General features: G+C 36.5%; 1 protein-coding gene across 1 annotated transcript in view; it reads right to left on the reverse strand.

Annotated features, from left to right (window-relative positions):
* Positions 1–2,017: 2,017 nt before the first annotated feature.
* The window catches only part of GLRA3 (glycine receptor alpha 3), a 142,814-nt gene continuing 130,135 nt past the window's right edge, over positions 2,018–14,696 (reverse strand). The window contains exons 8-10 of the mRNA XM_073340081.1: positions 11,857–12,003; positions 5,969–6,088; positions 2,018–2,287 (exon numbers count right to left, since the gene is read on the reverse strand). Of these exons, the coding sequence (XP_073196182.1) occupies positions 2,018–2,287; positions 5,969–6,088; positions 11,857–12,003 (537 nt within the window). The remainder of the gene's footprint in view (positions 2,288–5,968; positions 6,089–11,856; positions 12,004–14,696) is intronic.

Genomic DNA, 14,696 nt, shown 5'->3' on the forward strand with positions numbered 1-14,696 from the left:
ATACTTAATAGTTTGTGGGAGAAAAAAGCTACTTGGCCAGGTTCTCACTCTTGTGTATATAATACATACGCACCCAGAGGCACATATGAGAGTTAATGGGTTCAGTTTTTCTGGACAGGATATATAAATTTGTGAAAATTATCACATAACAATTGTTCTAAATCAATTTTATGCATTATTGGGGGTGGGAGGGAGAAAACCTAAATAGGACCAGATTCAAAATTGAAGAGGGTTATGCAATTGTTTTCTGAGACAATTTAGCACAACCAGATTGCCATTCTTTTAAAAATCCCCCTAGCTAATCCTCAGACAAAACCAATGTTGTGTCCTAATCTTCAATACAAGGATATGTTGCTATGACTAGTTCATACGCAATATGCCTCTAGTAATGCAGCAGATGTTTGCTTCCAGCTGTTTTGCTTTTATGTATGCACTTTGAGCAATAACAAACCAAAAATTTTAAATGTGCTCAAAACAAAAAACTTTTCAATAATAAATTGTTTTAGCTATTGGATTTCATTACCAGTTCAAAGCATCAGGTATGCTCTTGCCTGTAGCTGTCTATAGGTTTCAAATTTTAGAACAATTTTTTTTGCTTTTCATTAGAGAAGTGGCAACATTATTTACTGGAAATTTTTATATCATTTAAAAAAATCTAATGTGTAGTAATTTGAAAGAAGTAATTAATGTAATCTATGTAATTCTAAGTAGGGAAAATTTGCTTCAACAGTTTCAATTTCTTATCTTTTACCATGAAGTGCAGCAAAATAAAAGATTGTCCTGATATATTTTTAGAAGAACTGCTTAATGTTTTCTAACTATTTTCTGCCAGTGTCTAAGAAGTCATGTCAGAATCTTCTCATTGAACAAGTAATTCATAGTAAGAAAAGACTGACCTGGTTATCTTTATGTACTTGTATATCTAACTTTTACTTATGATAATGGAAGAATCTGTGCAGAAATGTTGCCACAGTCGGCTTCAAAAAAGTTCATAAAAGTTACTTTTATCATAGATATTGTCTAAGTGACTTTTCCCTTTTGCTTTGTTTTTTTAATGTCACTTTTCACAGAAACTTATTTTGATGTCATTTTTAATTGTCTGTCTTGTTTCCCCAAATACTGTGGTTTCTGAACAGTTGCCTGATGAGAAAAACATCTTTTAATCCTTTTGATTTTTATTTTCTCTTTCAGTTTATCCAAGGGTGATTGTAGGTAATTAAAAGTACTTAGGGGGCAACAATCCTTTAAAAACAGTACCTTGTTCCCATTGTGATAGGCATAGCACCAGAAAGTTTGACTAGTGGGTCACTTCAGACTGGGCAATAGGTATTTGGTGCTACTTTGGGCATTAGATTGCCATGATTTTTAAGCTCCAGGGGGACCATAATTCATTTATGAAATGCTTCATATGAGTAAGTTTTTTTTTTTTCCTCTTTTTTTTTTTTTTAAAAAAGAACCCCAAAATATAATTTAAATGTGTCCAGTGCTCATTACAAAACCCCATTGTCTTACAACAAGAAAATGTGTTTGAGCTCTAAAACTGAAATCAGTAGTTCATTACTAATGTGTAAACTTTAAAGGAGAGTTAGAAATTTGAATATAATCTGTTATTATGGGAGCCATCTAAGACACGTTAGACCCATTTTGTAATATCCTTTAAAAATACAGTTGAATTAAAAAAGTGTAAGGAACTTTAAATAATACTGTACAATTATACCACAATGTAAAAGTATGTATAAACACGTTGGCAGTAAAGCTGTAGCATAATGTTGTGATTTTACTATGGAAAAGTTGATTGTTTAGTTAGTATGAAGTAGAAACTTAGTAATAGCAGATATATCTTCATTGGGTGTCATTCTTCATCTGTCCAATAGTGACTTTGCATAGCAAGTCAAATGGGATCTTTTTCTTTGTGCCTTTTAACTATCCCAGTGAGCATCTGTATGCACATTTGTAATGGAAAACCTCCTGCTGAACATGCCAGCCCAAACAGTATGTACTAGAAGCCATAATCTTGTTATTGGTGAATGTCCTCATGCCTAATGATTTTATAGATAACCCAATAAAAAATGTTGAAAATCAGAAAGGCTAATGGGAAGCAAGCTCTGGAAATTGTATCAATTTTCTTGGCTCGGTCAATGAATACCTTTCTCATTTCATCGTGGCTTTTTGGTGTAGCTTGAATGGGATTATTTGGCCCCTTTGGAGTCACTCCATCTTTTGCTTGCAGACATGGCCCCATTCCATAGGCTGTAAAACTGAATCGACTTTCCCTTACCTCATCATCCTGCAAGAAAAGTAAGAAAGTTCTTCAGTTACATAGATTTGTCACCTGCTGAAAACAAAGTTCTGAGTCCTCTCTTCAGTGGCTTCTTTAACCCATCACTTTATATTTGCTGGATGACATATTAGTCCTGTTGAAGTTAATGGCAAAACTCCCATTGATTTCAATGAGGGCAGGATTTCACCAGCTGGCATTTTTAAATACATAATCTATTCAACTTCCATTTTTTCTAATGATCTGTGATTGGATAAATTATCAATTTACTCTATTCTTTCCCATTTAGGGCCCAATTTCCTGGTCTTCAACCAGGCAAAACTCACGTTGCTCTTTTTGTCATTTGTACTGTACATAATGTCTAGAGGCCAGGGCCCCATTTTGCTATTATAGTACATATATAACATGTTGACATCAATTAAATTAGTGGGAATTCTGCCTGTTTGAATACTATACATCTAATTAGTCTAATTTTTACACCTTATTTCTATAGTTACATATAGCTACATCAAATAAAAATAATTTTTAAAATGAAGGTAAATTGTAGGTTAAATGTTATAAGTAGAGAAGGCTAAGGTACAGGGATCAGATCTAAGGACCATGCTCTTTGCAGTTTCTCCACTGTACATCCAGAACAAATCCATTAATGTCAATGCAGTTATTCTGGATTTACTCATGTGTGCGTGAGAATTGAATTTGGTCCTAAATCACACTGACTGGAAAGAAGAATTATATACATACATGGGGATATAGTACATGTCCAAAGAGGTGACTTTCATTTTGTGAGCACATTTTGCATCACTACTTACCCAGTTATGGGTACCAGGTAGGGAAAGATGCACAGGCTCAAATTTGATGCTGTAACTTATTCTGCAGGTGCAAATATAGATATACAAATTGTATGCAGGAACTGAGGCCAGGTTGAAAACTGACTGAAAGTATATCCCAAAGTCTTCTTTACCTTCAGACTATGTGTTTCTTCTTCAATATATAGCCTACCAAAGAGTAATCCAATTACTTTTGAGGAATTCACATTTGAATTAATTTTAAACTCTATTTCTTGTTTGTTTTACTGCTCTATTACCATCTGCTTTTAAGATCTCTGAAATGCAACAAAATAAAAAAAAAATAAGTATTCACGTCTTATTTCTCAAATAATTATGTAGTCCAGGAAAGCTGTTGCCTTAAAAGAATAGAAGAAAATAAAGTTACAAATTAGACTTTGGAAGAAGCTGGTTTTTTGTTTTTTTTTGTTTTGTCCTCCCCCTCCCCCATCCCATGAGAATTTTTGAGTTTTCAAAAAAAGCTCCTGTCCTGAATTAGGTTGAAATGGAAATCTTAATTTTTTTCATGAACCAAAAATAGAGAGAATCCTATCAGATCAATTGAAATGTTTCATTTCAAAACATTTCATTTTGACTTAGACTTTTAAAATATTTTTTTCCTACAAACTAACTTCTAAACCAAAAGTCCTTCTGAACCAGAAAACCTGAAGTTTTTGTTTTGAAAATGTCAAAATGGATTGTCTTGAAAATTTCAAAGCTTGTTGTTCAATTTTTTTTCAAAATGAGAAGTTTGTCAAAACCATTCCTTTCTTGTGAACAGTTTTGATGTTGACAAATCAGCATATTCTGGAAAAAACAAAAACATTCAGTTAAATTGAAAAGTTTAGGCTGACAGTCACCTCTGGGATTTTAAAATCTCAGCAATAGAATCTGCAGGTAGAGCTGTTTGTGAATTGATCCAGCCAGAGTCCTACAACACTGGTGTAAATGGTTGCCATTCCACTGAATTTTTTTTTTTTTTAAATTTATACTGTTGCAATCCTATAAACTTATTCACAGTTCTCTGTTTTAATAACACTTCTATACCGGCTTTATTGTAATTAGTAATGCACTCTAGTAAAGCAAAAAAAAAAAAAAAGGAAAATTAACATGAAAGCAAGAAAACAGCAGTTGGTTAATAGAACATGGGCATGAATAACAGAAATATAAAATGATGGCAGGGTGCAAATGTTATGACGTGATTAAGCAAAACCATTTTAAACTAAGTAATCTGGTACCATTATTTCTGTTGTCTGAAAACCTGGGAAATAACAGCTTTGTTACTTTGTATACTTTTAATAGGTGAAATATGGAATGCTAAATTCATCTTGTGTGACTGTTGACTTCAGTGGGGTTACATGTAAGATGAATTTGGCCAATATATTTTTAAATGCCCAGAATCTGATGACTATGGGCCTAGTCAGCCCTCCATATACTTGCTACTGGATATAGGACTTACCACAGTGAGTAGTTCCATTGACCTAAAATAAGTGCTTGATTTCTTGGAGTAGTAAGGACTGCAGGATCAGGCTCTAAAATGGGACATAAGACTCTGTTTTATGTTACTAACTAAAATTAATCTTCTGAATGCTCCTTCAAAGATATTTGAGATAATTTTATTATTTTCGGATAACGCTGATGGTTTCATAAAAAAAAAATCCACCTATGTTGCTTCTCTTTGAAATATAATAGGGTTGCGTCCCTGACCATCTTGGCAAATATCCATTGATGGACCTATACTCCATGAACTTATCTAATTCTTTTTGAACCCAGTTTTTATATATAATTAAGTGGACCAGCGCCTCAGCTGGTGAAGCCACTCAGTGGGAGGTACACAGATGTACACCACCTAAAGATCTGGACCATAGAATATCCCATTCAAAAACGCACTGAATGTTGATTTGAAAAATTAAGTCTTCACTTTAGGATGTAACGAGGAAGCAAGCTTTCTTTTCTTTGCCTTTACCTGATTGTCTGGTGCATCATCTTTTTATGTAATTGATAAAGAAAAAAATGAATTAACACTTATTTGTAAAAGCCTTTGCTGAAGTTTTAATATAAACAAGAGATGTTCATGTATACTGCTTAACAAATTAATCGTTAAAAATGTTGTTCAAAGTGCAGTTGCATATATTTTTATTAGTATACATATTTTACCAGCTCTTTAAAAATTATAGTAATTAACGAGTGCTCCTAGCTGTAGGTAAAGATTTTTGAAACACAACCAGAATTCTTAGAGTCTTGAAGGCAATGAGCTGGGTTGGTTTATTTGCATATCAATATCACTATATAAAATACCTAGGCATAAAATGATCAAAATATTTAAATTCCCTTGGGCTCGAGATGTGTTCTGTTTTGATATATGGTTTAAATAATTTACTCTTCCTCAGGAATAACAAACATACTTGCCGAAATATCTTCGCTATAATTTTTGGCTATAAGTAATACTAATCGTTTTAGGATGTATTTGTAACCTTTGAGTTATTTTTAACATTTTAATGTTTTACTCTCCACATTTTCTTGCAGAAAGCATTTGTAGTTGAAAGCTGAATCGGCTTTTTAAAATATGTATCCAACCAAGTTATTTCTCTTAGCTCTGATGTTAATTTTTAAGCCTTCTTTGGAATAGCAGAATGTAAAATTTTAATTCCCTGTTTTAATTCCAGATGTACACAGGTCAGTATCGACTACAGAATTAACAAAACAGGTACCTTTTTAATAACACTTCACGTCATCACATACAGGTAATAATGAAGGTTAACGGAGTCCACATGGAGGAAAACATCAGTTCAGACAAAAGAACAGGGCCTTTGTTAATGACTGGGTATCACATTATAACAAATGGGACGACATCTATATAGTTTACCCTTAAATTTGTACTGTAGATTTGAGCCAAACTCCCGTCTATAGGTTCTGCACTTCTCAAGCCATTGCTACGTTGCAATGATTCATTGATTTCATTTCCATCAAGCACTCCCCCAAAATACTTTCATCAAAATGGGAGGGAAGACCAAAAAGGAAAAAGCAGAACAAAGGAAAAACAAAAAAAGAAATGTGATTATCATTAAAAGGTATAATCAATCTAGTCTGTGCATTATTTTCGTTAATAAAGATACCATGATCTTTAGGTCTTTGAAAACAGAATAAAAAAGGCTGAATATTCCTGAAAAGTAAGTATATTGCATTAGAATTTAGTTTAGAAATAGAACTGTATTTTTCAGTATATGCACAATATTCCTCTGTGCTTGCTTCTTTTGAAATATCATCAAGAAAAATAAGCTCCATATCAACCAATTATATATGATGCTGCTAACTCCGCCTCTTCTGTTGTCTGTCTGCTCATTCAGGTGCTTTCAAAACAAAAGTTTTATATATTAAGTTGTTTTTAATTCTTAAAAAAAGTTCAGATCAAATAAATTAAAGTTTATTGAAAATGATTTGTTGAAGGACAGATTTTGCACATCTGATTTGGGCAAAACAATCACTGACTACATAAGGACTATAGCAGCCATTCTCAGGTTCGGAACATAATGTTTATCTCCAATTTCAGGGACTGTGTTTTTTAATTCATGTAATACTTGGCCCAAAGGTGGCTAAAGGACAAAACAATTTCAGTCAGACACTAGGATGGGATGGAGTTAGAGTAAATTTCTTACCATTTCCATCCTCTCCACTGCATCAGTGATAGACCTGAACACCCTTTTGTCTGTTTCTATCACAAACATCTGTGCTTTTCTTCATGTTTCTGTTTTATGCATGGAATGTTCTCTACGATTCTATCCATAAGGCCATTATCCACTCCTTCAAATCCATCCTCACAACCTACTTCTGCTATGATATCTATCAGGAAGGCAACAATGACTAGGATACATGGCAGGTTGGTTTAGATGCTTGAATGGAAGTAAGATTGGGCTATAAACACACACACACACACACGCACAAAAGTCAACAGTAGTCTTTTTCTGTTCTTTCCCATGAGAGTTGGATTGGGTCTTCAAAAACAAAATCGCCTTTTAAATAATTTGGAACCAAAGGTAAGATCACACGGCTGCAATAATTATCTCCATTACAATTGTCTCCCTTCCTCCTTTTTGTTCATCACTCTCACTTGTTTCAGTTGGTCTCAAATTAGACTGTAAGGCCTTCAAGGAAAGGACTTCATTTTCATATATGTTTCCATGCAGGGGCTGGTTGTGACTGGGCCCTACCACTAGAGCTAGCTGATGATAAATGGAAAATATTTTTGTGAAAATTGTCATTAAAATTTTTTCATTAAAAACAAATTTTGAATTTTTCAACCACAAGTTCTAACCACCACAATGTAAATCATCACAGTAATGTCCAGATTCTCTTTTGCCGAAACAATTTTTACATCTAGATTTTATTTTGAAAAATGTTGCAGACAGTTCTTAGAGTAAACTATAGATTTGTAGTATTAAAAAATTAAAACAGACAAAGTTTTGGGCCACATGCTTTCCCTACCCAGAAAAATCAAGTGGTGGCTAGAGAACTCTGATTCCACAAATGGAAAGTCATTTTGTTGTGGGGGTGGGGGGGGGTCTGTACCCTATGGAAGTGCTAATGTTCCATCCTTGTAAGCCTGTCAGTGTCCCAAGATTGTAGATGGACAGGATTGTCTATATGGCTTTTTCATCCATAAACACCCTGCTTCTATAATCTACCTAGGGAAAAGAATGGAAGCTCTAAATTGTCACAAGAGAGAATTTAAAGTCAAGGAAGTCCCTTCAGGTTGTTTGAACACCTATCCTGGTATTTATTTTCTCTTCATTCTCCTGTTGATTTCCTGGTCAAATAAAGGTCACTGAAAAAGTTTTCTTCGTATGATGCATCTTAAAGAAAGAAGTCAAATAAAATCGAATCCCTGAGAATCAGTGATCGTTAACCTTTGCCAAATGAGTCAAAAAGGTACACAAAGCTTTATAATCACTGGCTAAAGTAGCTGAGTGGGAAAGTGATAGGGGAAACCAGCATAACAGTGTTAAAGTGCATTTATTAATTTACTAAATACAATTGCACATAAATTTCATGTTTAGACATTGTAATGAAACAATCATAATGTTTGTTCGAAAGAATGTTTAACTCTGTTTTAATCCAGAAGATTTCAATGGTTTTTGTTAGCAATGTTAGTGATCAATAAAATGCTCGTTGAGAAAACAATGTTCTTTGAGTAAATGTTTAAAGTTCTTTTTATAGCTGCCTGATAAGAAAGTGTTAAATAAGGCTGTAAGAGAAGGGATATTGACAGAGTTGTCTCCAGACCTGGAAGCCAGAACTAAGTCCAGAGATGGGTTTGGAATCGGATATAATCGCAATACCAATAGCATACTCTGCTCACCAGCCACAAAAAGCATCAATGTCAATTGCAAATAGAACTGCCTGCCTTCCCTTATAGAAAAAAAATGGACTTCAATAGAAAAAAAAAAAAGGAAACAAATCCTGGGGATGGAAAAATGCAGTAAGCAGAGGTTAAGAAGGGGATGGGTAGATTTGTGGTTTGTTTGTTTACACACCACTAAAATGAAACACAAATTCTTTAAAAAGCAAAAATAGTAAACCCGAAAACACAACAAAAGGAAAAATGCACACACCAAGTGATTCTTAAAAAAAATAAACGAACAAACTAGAACCATCAAAGTAATATTTAGCAAAAGTGGTTAACATGTTTGCTTTTTTCAATCATTCACCTTTTCAAGTGTAATGATTAGAGTATGTACGAAATTTTCAGTTCAATGCATAGAACAAGGAAATCCAGGCATAGAGTAGCTAGAGAAATCAATGAATAAAATGTAGGAATATTTTTAAGAATAACTAAAATTAAAATGACAAAATACTTGAACTTTTTACTGTGGCATTGATTTTTCTCTGTAATTGCTCTGTATGTATGAATGCAATTAAATTGAATATTGTCATTTCATGTAAATTGCTGAAATAAGTTTGCCTGCCTCATCTAATGCTAAATATTTTAAAAGTTTGTTCATACTGGTGTCACTATACTCTTTGTCCTGTGCTGCCTTGGAATATGCGCACACATCTCTTACTGACTTAAATGTCAGTTTTGGCTGAATATCTTCTGGAATTTGGTCCTATATTGCATCCTCTGAGCCCACTTTGAGCTCACTGACACCAGTGTGTAGCAGAAGTAATTTCAAGGAGTTAGACTGGTGTAGGAGCAGTGTGAAAGCAAATCAGGCCCAGGAGGTGTTTGAGTTTCAGAGGCTTGTACCTGCAAGGCTCTGAGCATTGTGGTCTGATCCAGCAAAGCACAGATATCAATGAGACTATGCTTGTACTTTAAGTTTAGCACATGTTTAAGTGTTTTCTGGACCAGGCAAGAATGTTCAGCATCTTGTGAGTCCATCTCCAAGGCCTTCGAATTGGATTAACAGCTGAAGAGGAAGCTGGGGGAAGCTGAAGTCTTGCTTAAAAAATTGGAGATGTAAATAAAGTTAGTTTGATTCTAGAGGAGGAAGGAAATATATTATTTCACCAGCCTGTGCCCTTGTGCTTAGAATACCCAATCTGTTTTTCACTCTGATTTTGATCATGTGGTGAAAAGACACTATTTGAAATCAATTAAGTAAAATTAGCATGCCTGACATCCAGAGTAAACCTTGCTTTTACAATATTTGGAAAAGTTTCTACCTGTGGGAAGCAAGAGAAATGGACCAAAAAATCATCACATAATGGATCATGCAATATAACTATTAATACTCCATGATGCCTTAATGTTTACCTGACCTGCACTCTTTCCAGTAATCCATCTCAAGCCCACCACTAACACTTCAAACCTTGAAACGGCTTTCAGAGAGCTGCCATTATTTCAAAAATAACCTGCCACAAAAATGCCTTTCCTCCTGTGTGGCTGGGGGAAGTGCACTTCCTGTTAGTCAGCACAACATACAATTTCACCCCACTTTCTTCCTCATGTTCAGTAAGGGCCAGATCCTGAAAGCCCTTGGTGGGCCTGAGCCTCAGTGGCAACCAGAGAAAGCCCAGTATTGGGCAGTGGTAGTTACCAGATTCTATGAAGGCATCTTCTTGGACATGAATTTGAGTTGCAGTCAAGGAGGGCATTAGCCACCCACAGTAGCACTTTCCACTCTGGCACCTGAATCCTGCCCTATTGCAGAGGGAGAGGGGGGGAGATACTGGAGAATAAGCCTGCTCCACCCTGCACCAACCCCACAGTGTCGGCTCCTCTCTTGGGGAGTTGCAATGCCACTCATATTTGGCCTGGCTGCCCCTCCGTCATGACAGTGGGTTTGACCAGGCCAAATTTAAGTGAGTGGTGGTAAGTAAGTGATTTAAGTAAGTGATGCATGGGTTTGCAGCACCTCTCAGGTTTGACTCCCTTGGTTTCATGATAGCTGTAGATACAGTTGAACCCATGGAACAAGGCTAAAGCTGTCCCTATATTTTATGTAACTATTTTCCAGAAACTGGGCCTCAGGTGAGTGAAGTTTTTGAAAATGCTGGACAAAGTGCATGGCCTTGGAACAAGCCATTGCAAGCTTTTTTTTTTATGTAAATGCCAATCCTTCCCTACAAAACCTTACCATTGTAGGGCTAGTTCTTGCACACAGGAATCTCCAGGCATGGTGTATTGTGTAATAGAGTTATAATATGTTGGCAATATAAGGGGAATAAGCTGATAAATCACTTTTTGCTTGTGACCTAAATAATAATTTGAGCCCAGGTCTCCAGGAATGAAAGACTTTTGAGCTAATTGACATGCTCTTCTTTAATACAATTTGAAATCTGATACACAGCAATATTCTATATAATGGCCTCATCCAACTCTTGTAAAAGCCAATTAAAGACTCTTACTGACTTCAATAGAAGATAGAGCAGGTATCTGAAGAATGGCCGGGGGGAAAAGTAATGTCTCCACCATATTCCCCTATTAAAAAAAAATCTGCGATGAGTAGTGGAAGTCTAACTCACGTAGTTGAGTACTGTGGCCCAAATCCTGGAAGTCTTTACTCAACATTTACTTTGTTAAGAGAGGGCTTACAGGATTTGACCTTTGGGCCTAGATTGTGCCAACTCTACTCGTGATGGGTAGTAACATACTTCACAAGTAGTCCTAATAGATTCAACTGAGGGCATAGATCCTCTGCAGATCAGAGCTATGTTGAAGTCAATTGATAGTTGTATGACAATTTATACCACCTGAGGATGTGACCTCCACATGAGTAAAAGTGGCACAATCTGGTGCTCAAATACTATGATAAAGAAAAACAGACTTAGCTGAATTTAACAGAAAACATACTTTCCATCAGCAGCAAAACTCATAAAAGGTGAACTTTTATCAAAAACTGCATTTAGATCAGATATATCATTAGGGCTCAATAGAAGTCCTTAAGGCCAAATTAAGAAATGATATTTAATAAATCTCCATGCAGTATTGTGTGTGCCAGCAACATCCACAACCCTGGAGCACTTTGACAGTTCTTTCACATGGTAAAATTCATCCCTGGACAGTGGGGCCTGCACATGGCCCACCCATACTTTAAATCCTCTTAATCCCTCTTTTGAGGAGTTAAGTAGGATTTGTGTGGTGTGTAGTCCTTGTACTGATCCACTGCCCAGGGTAAATGTCATCCTGTTACCATTTTATTTGCATAGCCACTTTAAGCAGTGCCCTCCTTCCTGACCAAAGCCCTTTTCTTTGTGCAAATCCATCTGTCTGTCTCAAAGATGTAGGTATTGCTAGGTTGCACTTTTTTTTACCTTGTTCTTCTTCCTCTTCCGGCGGAATCTCAGAAGCTCTTTATGCTGCCTTGACACAAAATTTACAGCTGCATACTCCAGAAGTGCAGAAAATACAAAGAGCAGGCATACTGCCATCCAGATGTCGATAGCTTTGACATATGAAACCTATGGAGAAAGAGACTGAAAATATTAGAAACACAGATGTGAATTTCAGTATCTCATAATACCAGGGGGAAATAAATTAGCGTCCCCATACCACCATGCTATTTTTACTAAAGAAGCACTAGCTTGAAAGCTGCTTTATTCCTCACAATTTAATTTTTTGGAAAAATATATTTCTTGCCTTTTTCTGAGAAAATCTTTGCACTAATGATTAGTACTTCATTAACATTTCTTCATGATCTGTTATACATTGCTTTTAACCAAAACCCTCATGATATAAAGGAAAAAGCAGAAAGATCATGACATTTTAAAATTTCTGGATGTATGGTCCATTTTCTGCTGACATCTGCTCAAGGAGCACAAAGGGGGTAGCATGTGGCTAAAACTGACCCGCAAGAAACTTCTCTGGCATAGGGGAACTCCCCACTAGCCTAAAGCTAATGAAGTTTAGCGGCTGTGCTGGAGAAAGAAGAGGTTGTAATAAAGCAGAACTCTGTGAAATTGAACATAAGAATGACCCTAGTGGGTCAGACCAAAGGTCCATCTAGCCTAGTATCCTGTCTTCCGACAGTGGCCAATTCCAGGTGCCCCAGAGGGAATAAACAGAACAGGTAATCATCAAGCGATCCATCCCCCGTCGCTCATTCCCAGCTTCTGGACACTGAGTCCATTCAAACAGCCCCTTTGCTGTAGTAACTCTTGCTAACACTGAGGAAGTGCACACTGGCCCTGTTCCCTGATGTGCTGCTCCTCTCCTGTGGAGCACAGTCACAAACACAATCTGACTTCGTAATCCAGGGCCTGCTCCTGATCTGACTGAAGCCAGTTAGGGTTCTGATGTTCAATCCTACCAGAATCAGACCCCAAATATGTGATTTAAAATGTATGGTTTTCTCAGATATAATAATAATTTGTTCTCTCTTTTTTTTTCCCCATGTGTATGTAGTGTAACTATTTCCCCAGTTGTTGTAGCTTTTAGTTTTCTAACTCCTAAGTATCTATTATAGGGCTGTTATAATAACTGGGGCCTAGCTGGCCTACCTAGGGTTACAACCTGGCAGGTATTTGACCATCTTGGCTGGCTTGTTTAATGGATTTGCGAGTTGCCAGAAAAATAATTTAATCTGCCCATTTTTTTTAAGTGGGTCTAAAGATTGGCATTATCACAATACACTGGGATATCTAGTTTTGCGTACAGCTGACGATGCTGCAGTGTTCCTACTTCTGAAGTTTAAGTATGCTGTTCTCAATCTTATCTATATGTGTCAGCCAGTGAATTCTCTCTAGATACTATGTGACTGTTGTGTTGTTGAGGAGGGATTTTGGAGGTGCTTTGTGGTTGAAGGTTGGGATTGTGGCAGGCTTCCCTTTTTGGGCTGGGTGGCTGCTGGTTTCTTTGTATGTCAAAGGCGGCAACTCTAGACCTACCCCATTTGTGAACATAACTGTGGGAAAGTAAGAGTTTTTATAAAGTATTACTATAACTTCCAACAATAAATATAGATGGAGCAAGATGCAAAGAGGAGACAGACTGACCTAGTTCAAACAAAAAGGTCTACTAATATAACCCAAGGACAGTGTTAAGATCATGTAAACAAGAGAAATGTGGGTCTGGAAACCAATAAACCCAAATTGGCGTGTGGGAAATTAGGCCTATTGTTAGACGAAACAATGAGGATGGGCTGTTCCACCCATTATTCCCTTTTGGGATCCTTAAGAGAAGATTTTGGGTGGAAATTGAAGGTGGATGTTGGCTGACTGAAAGACAGAAGAATAGGAAGGAGTGAGCTTCACCATGATGGCTGCTACCCCCCTCCTTTTCCTGAAACCCTGGGATCCACTGGAATAGCATTGGTCCTTCACTGTCCTGATCCTGAGATATCCTAACCAGACCGGGTCTGAGAGAGGGATCCAGATGACATTGCCATGTCTGCTAGCTATGGCTAAATTCCAAATACCATTTGGGATGTGAAACTTTGTTACACTTCCCCACAACTTTTGTGTCTTTTCCTTCCCTACCTTATTTTCTGTCTTTCATATCATCCCTTTGCCTTCTGTTTAATAAGAGTCTGGTTTAGCTGGCCAAAGCTGCATATTTTGCAACACTGCTCTGAGCCTGTGACCAAAGAAACACTTAAAAACAATGCCTCAAATAGCCTGATGCTGGTACAAGTTTGCCAGGTATCAGAGTGGCTAATAAGATTGTGTGCCATGCCTGTGTTTCTCCAGAAAAGAAGTTGCAAGCGAGAGTCAACACCAAAAGCAGAAGCTGCATTTTCTATCATTACTGTTTGTTTTTTTCTCTCCACTCTTGTGTGTTTATCTTGTTATGTCTTCTAGAAGACTGGATTGGACTTTAACAACAACTCCAGCCCGTCTCCACTTTTCCTCCCCCCCAAAAAAAAGAAGAGTTATCACTACATTTAATACCATCTAAAAGACTCTAGGTTTGCAATTTAGTTGTAGCTGTGCTGTTCCCTGGAGATAAGAGAGACAAGGCAGGTGAAATAATATCTTTTGTTTGATGAATTTCTGTTGATGAAAGAGATAAGCTTTTGAGCTTAAAACAGTCTAAAAGACTGTCAGACAGGGTTTATTTTCCATTTATAGATTCTCTACAGTGACAGGGAACAAGTATTCCTTATATAGTTTACATTTTAAATGCTTTCACTTTTTTTCCCTTTCTTTTTGTATCT

The sequence above is a fragment of the Lepidochelys kempii genome, chromosome 4 (genome assembly GCF_965140285.1).
Source record: "Lepidochelys kempii isolate rLepKem1 chromosome 4, rLepKem1.hap1, whole genome shotgun sequence".
In the NCBI taxonomy this organism is placed as follows: Eukaryota; Metazoa; Chordata; order Testudines; family Cheloniidae; genus Lepidochelys; species Lepidochelys kempii.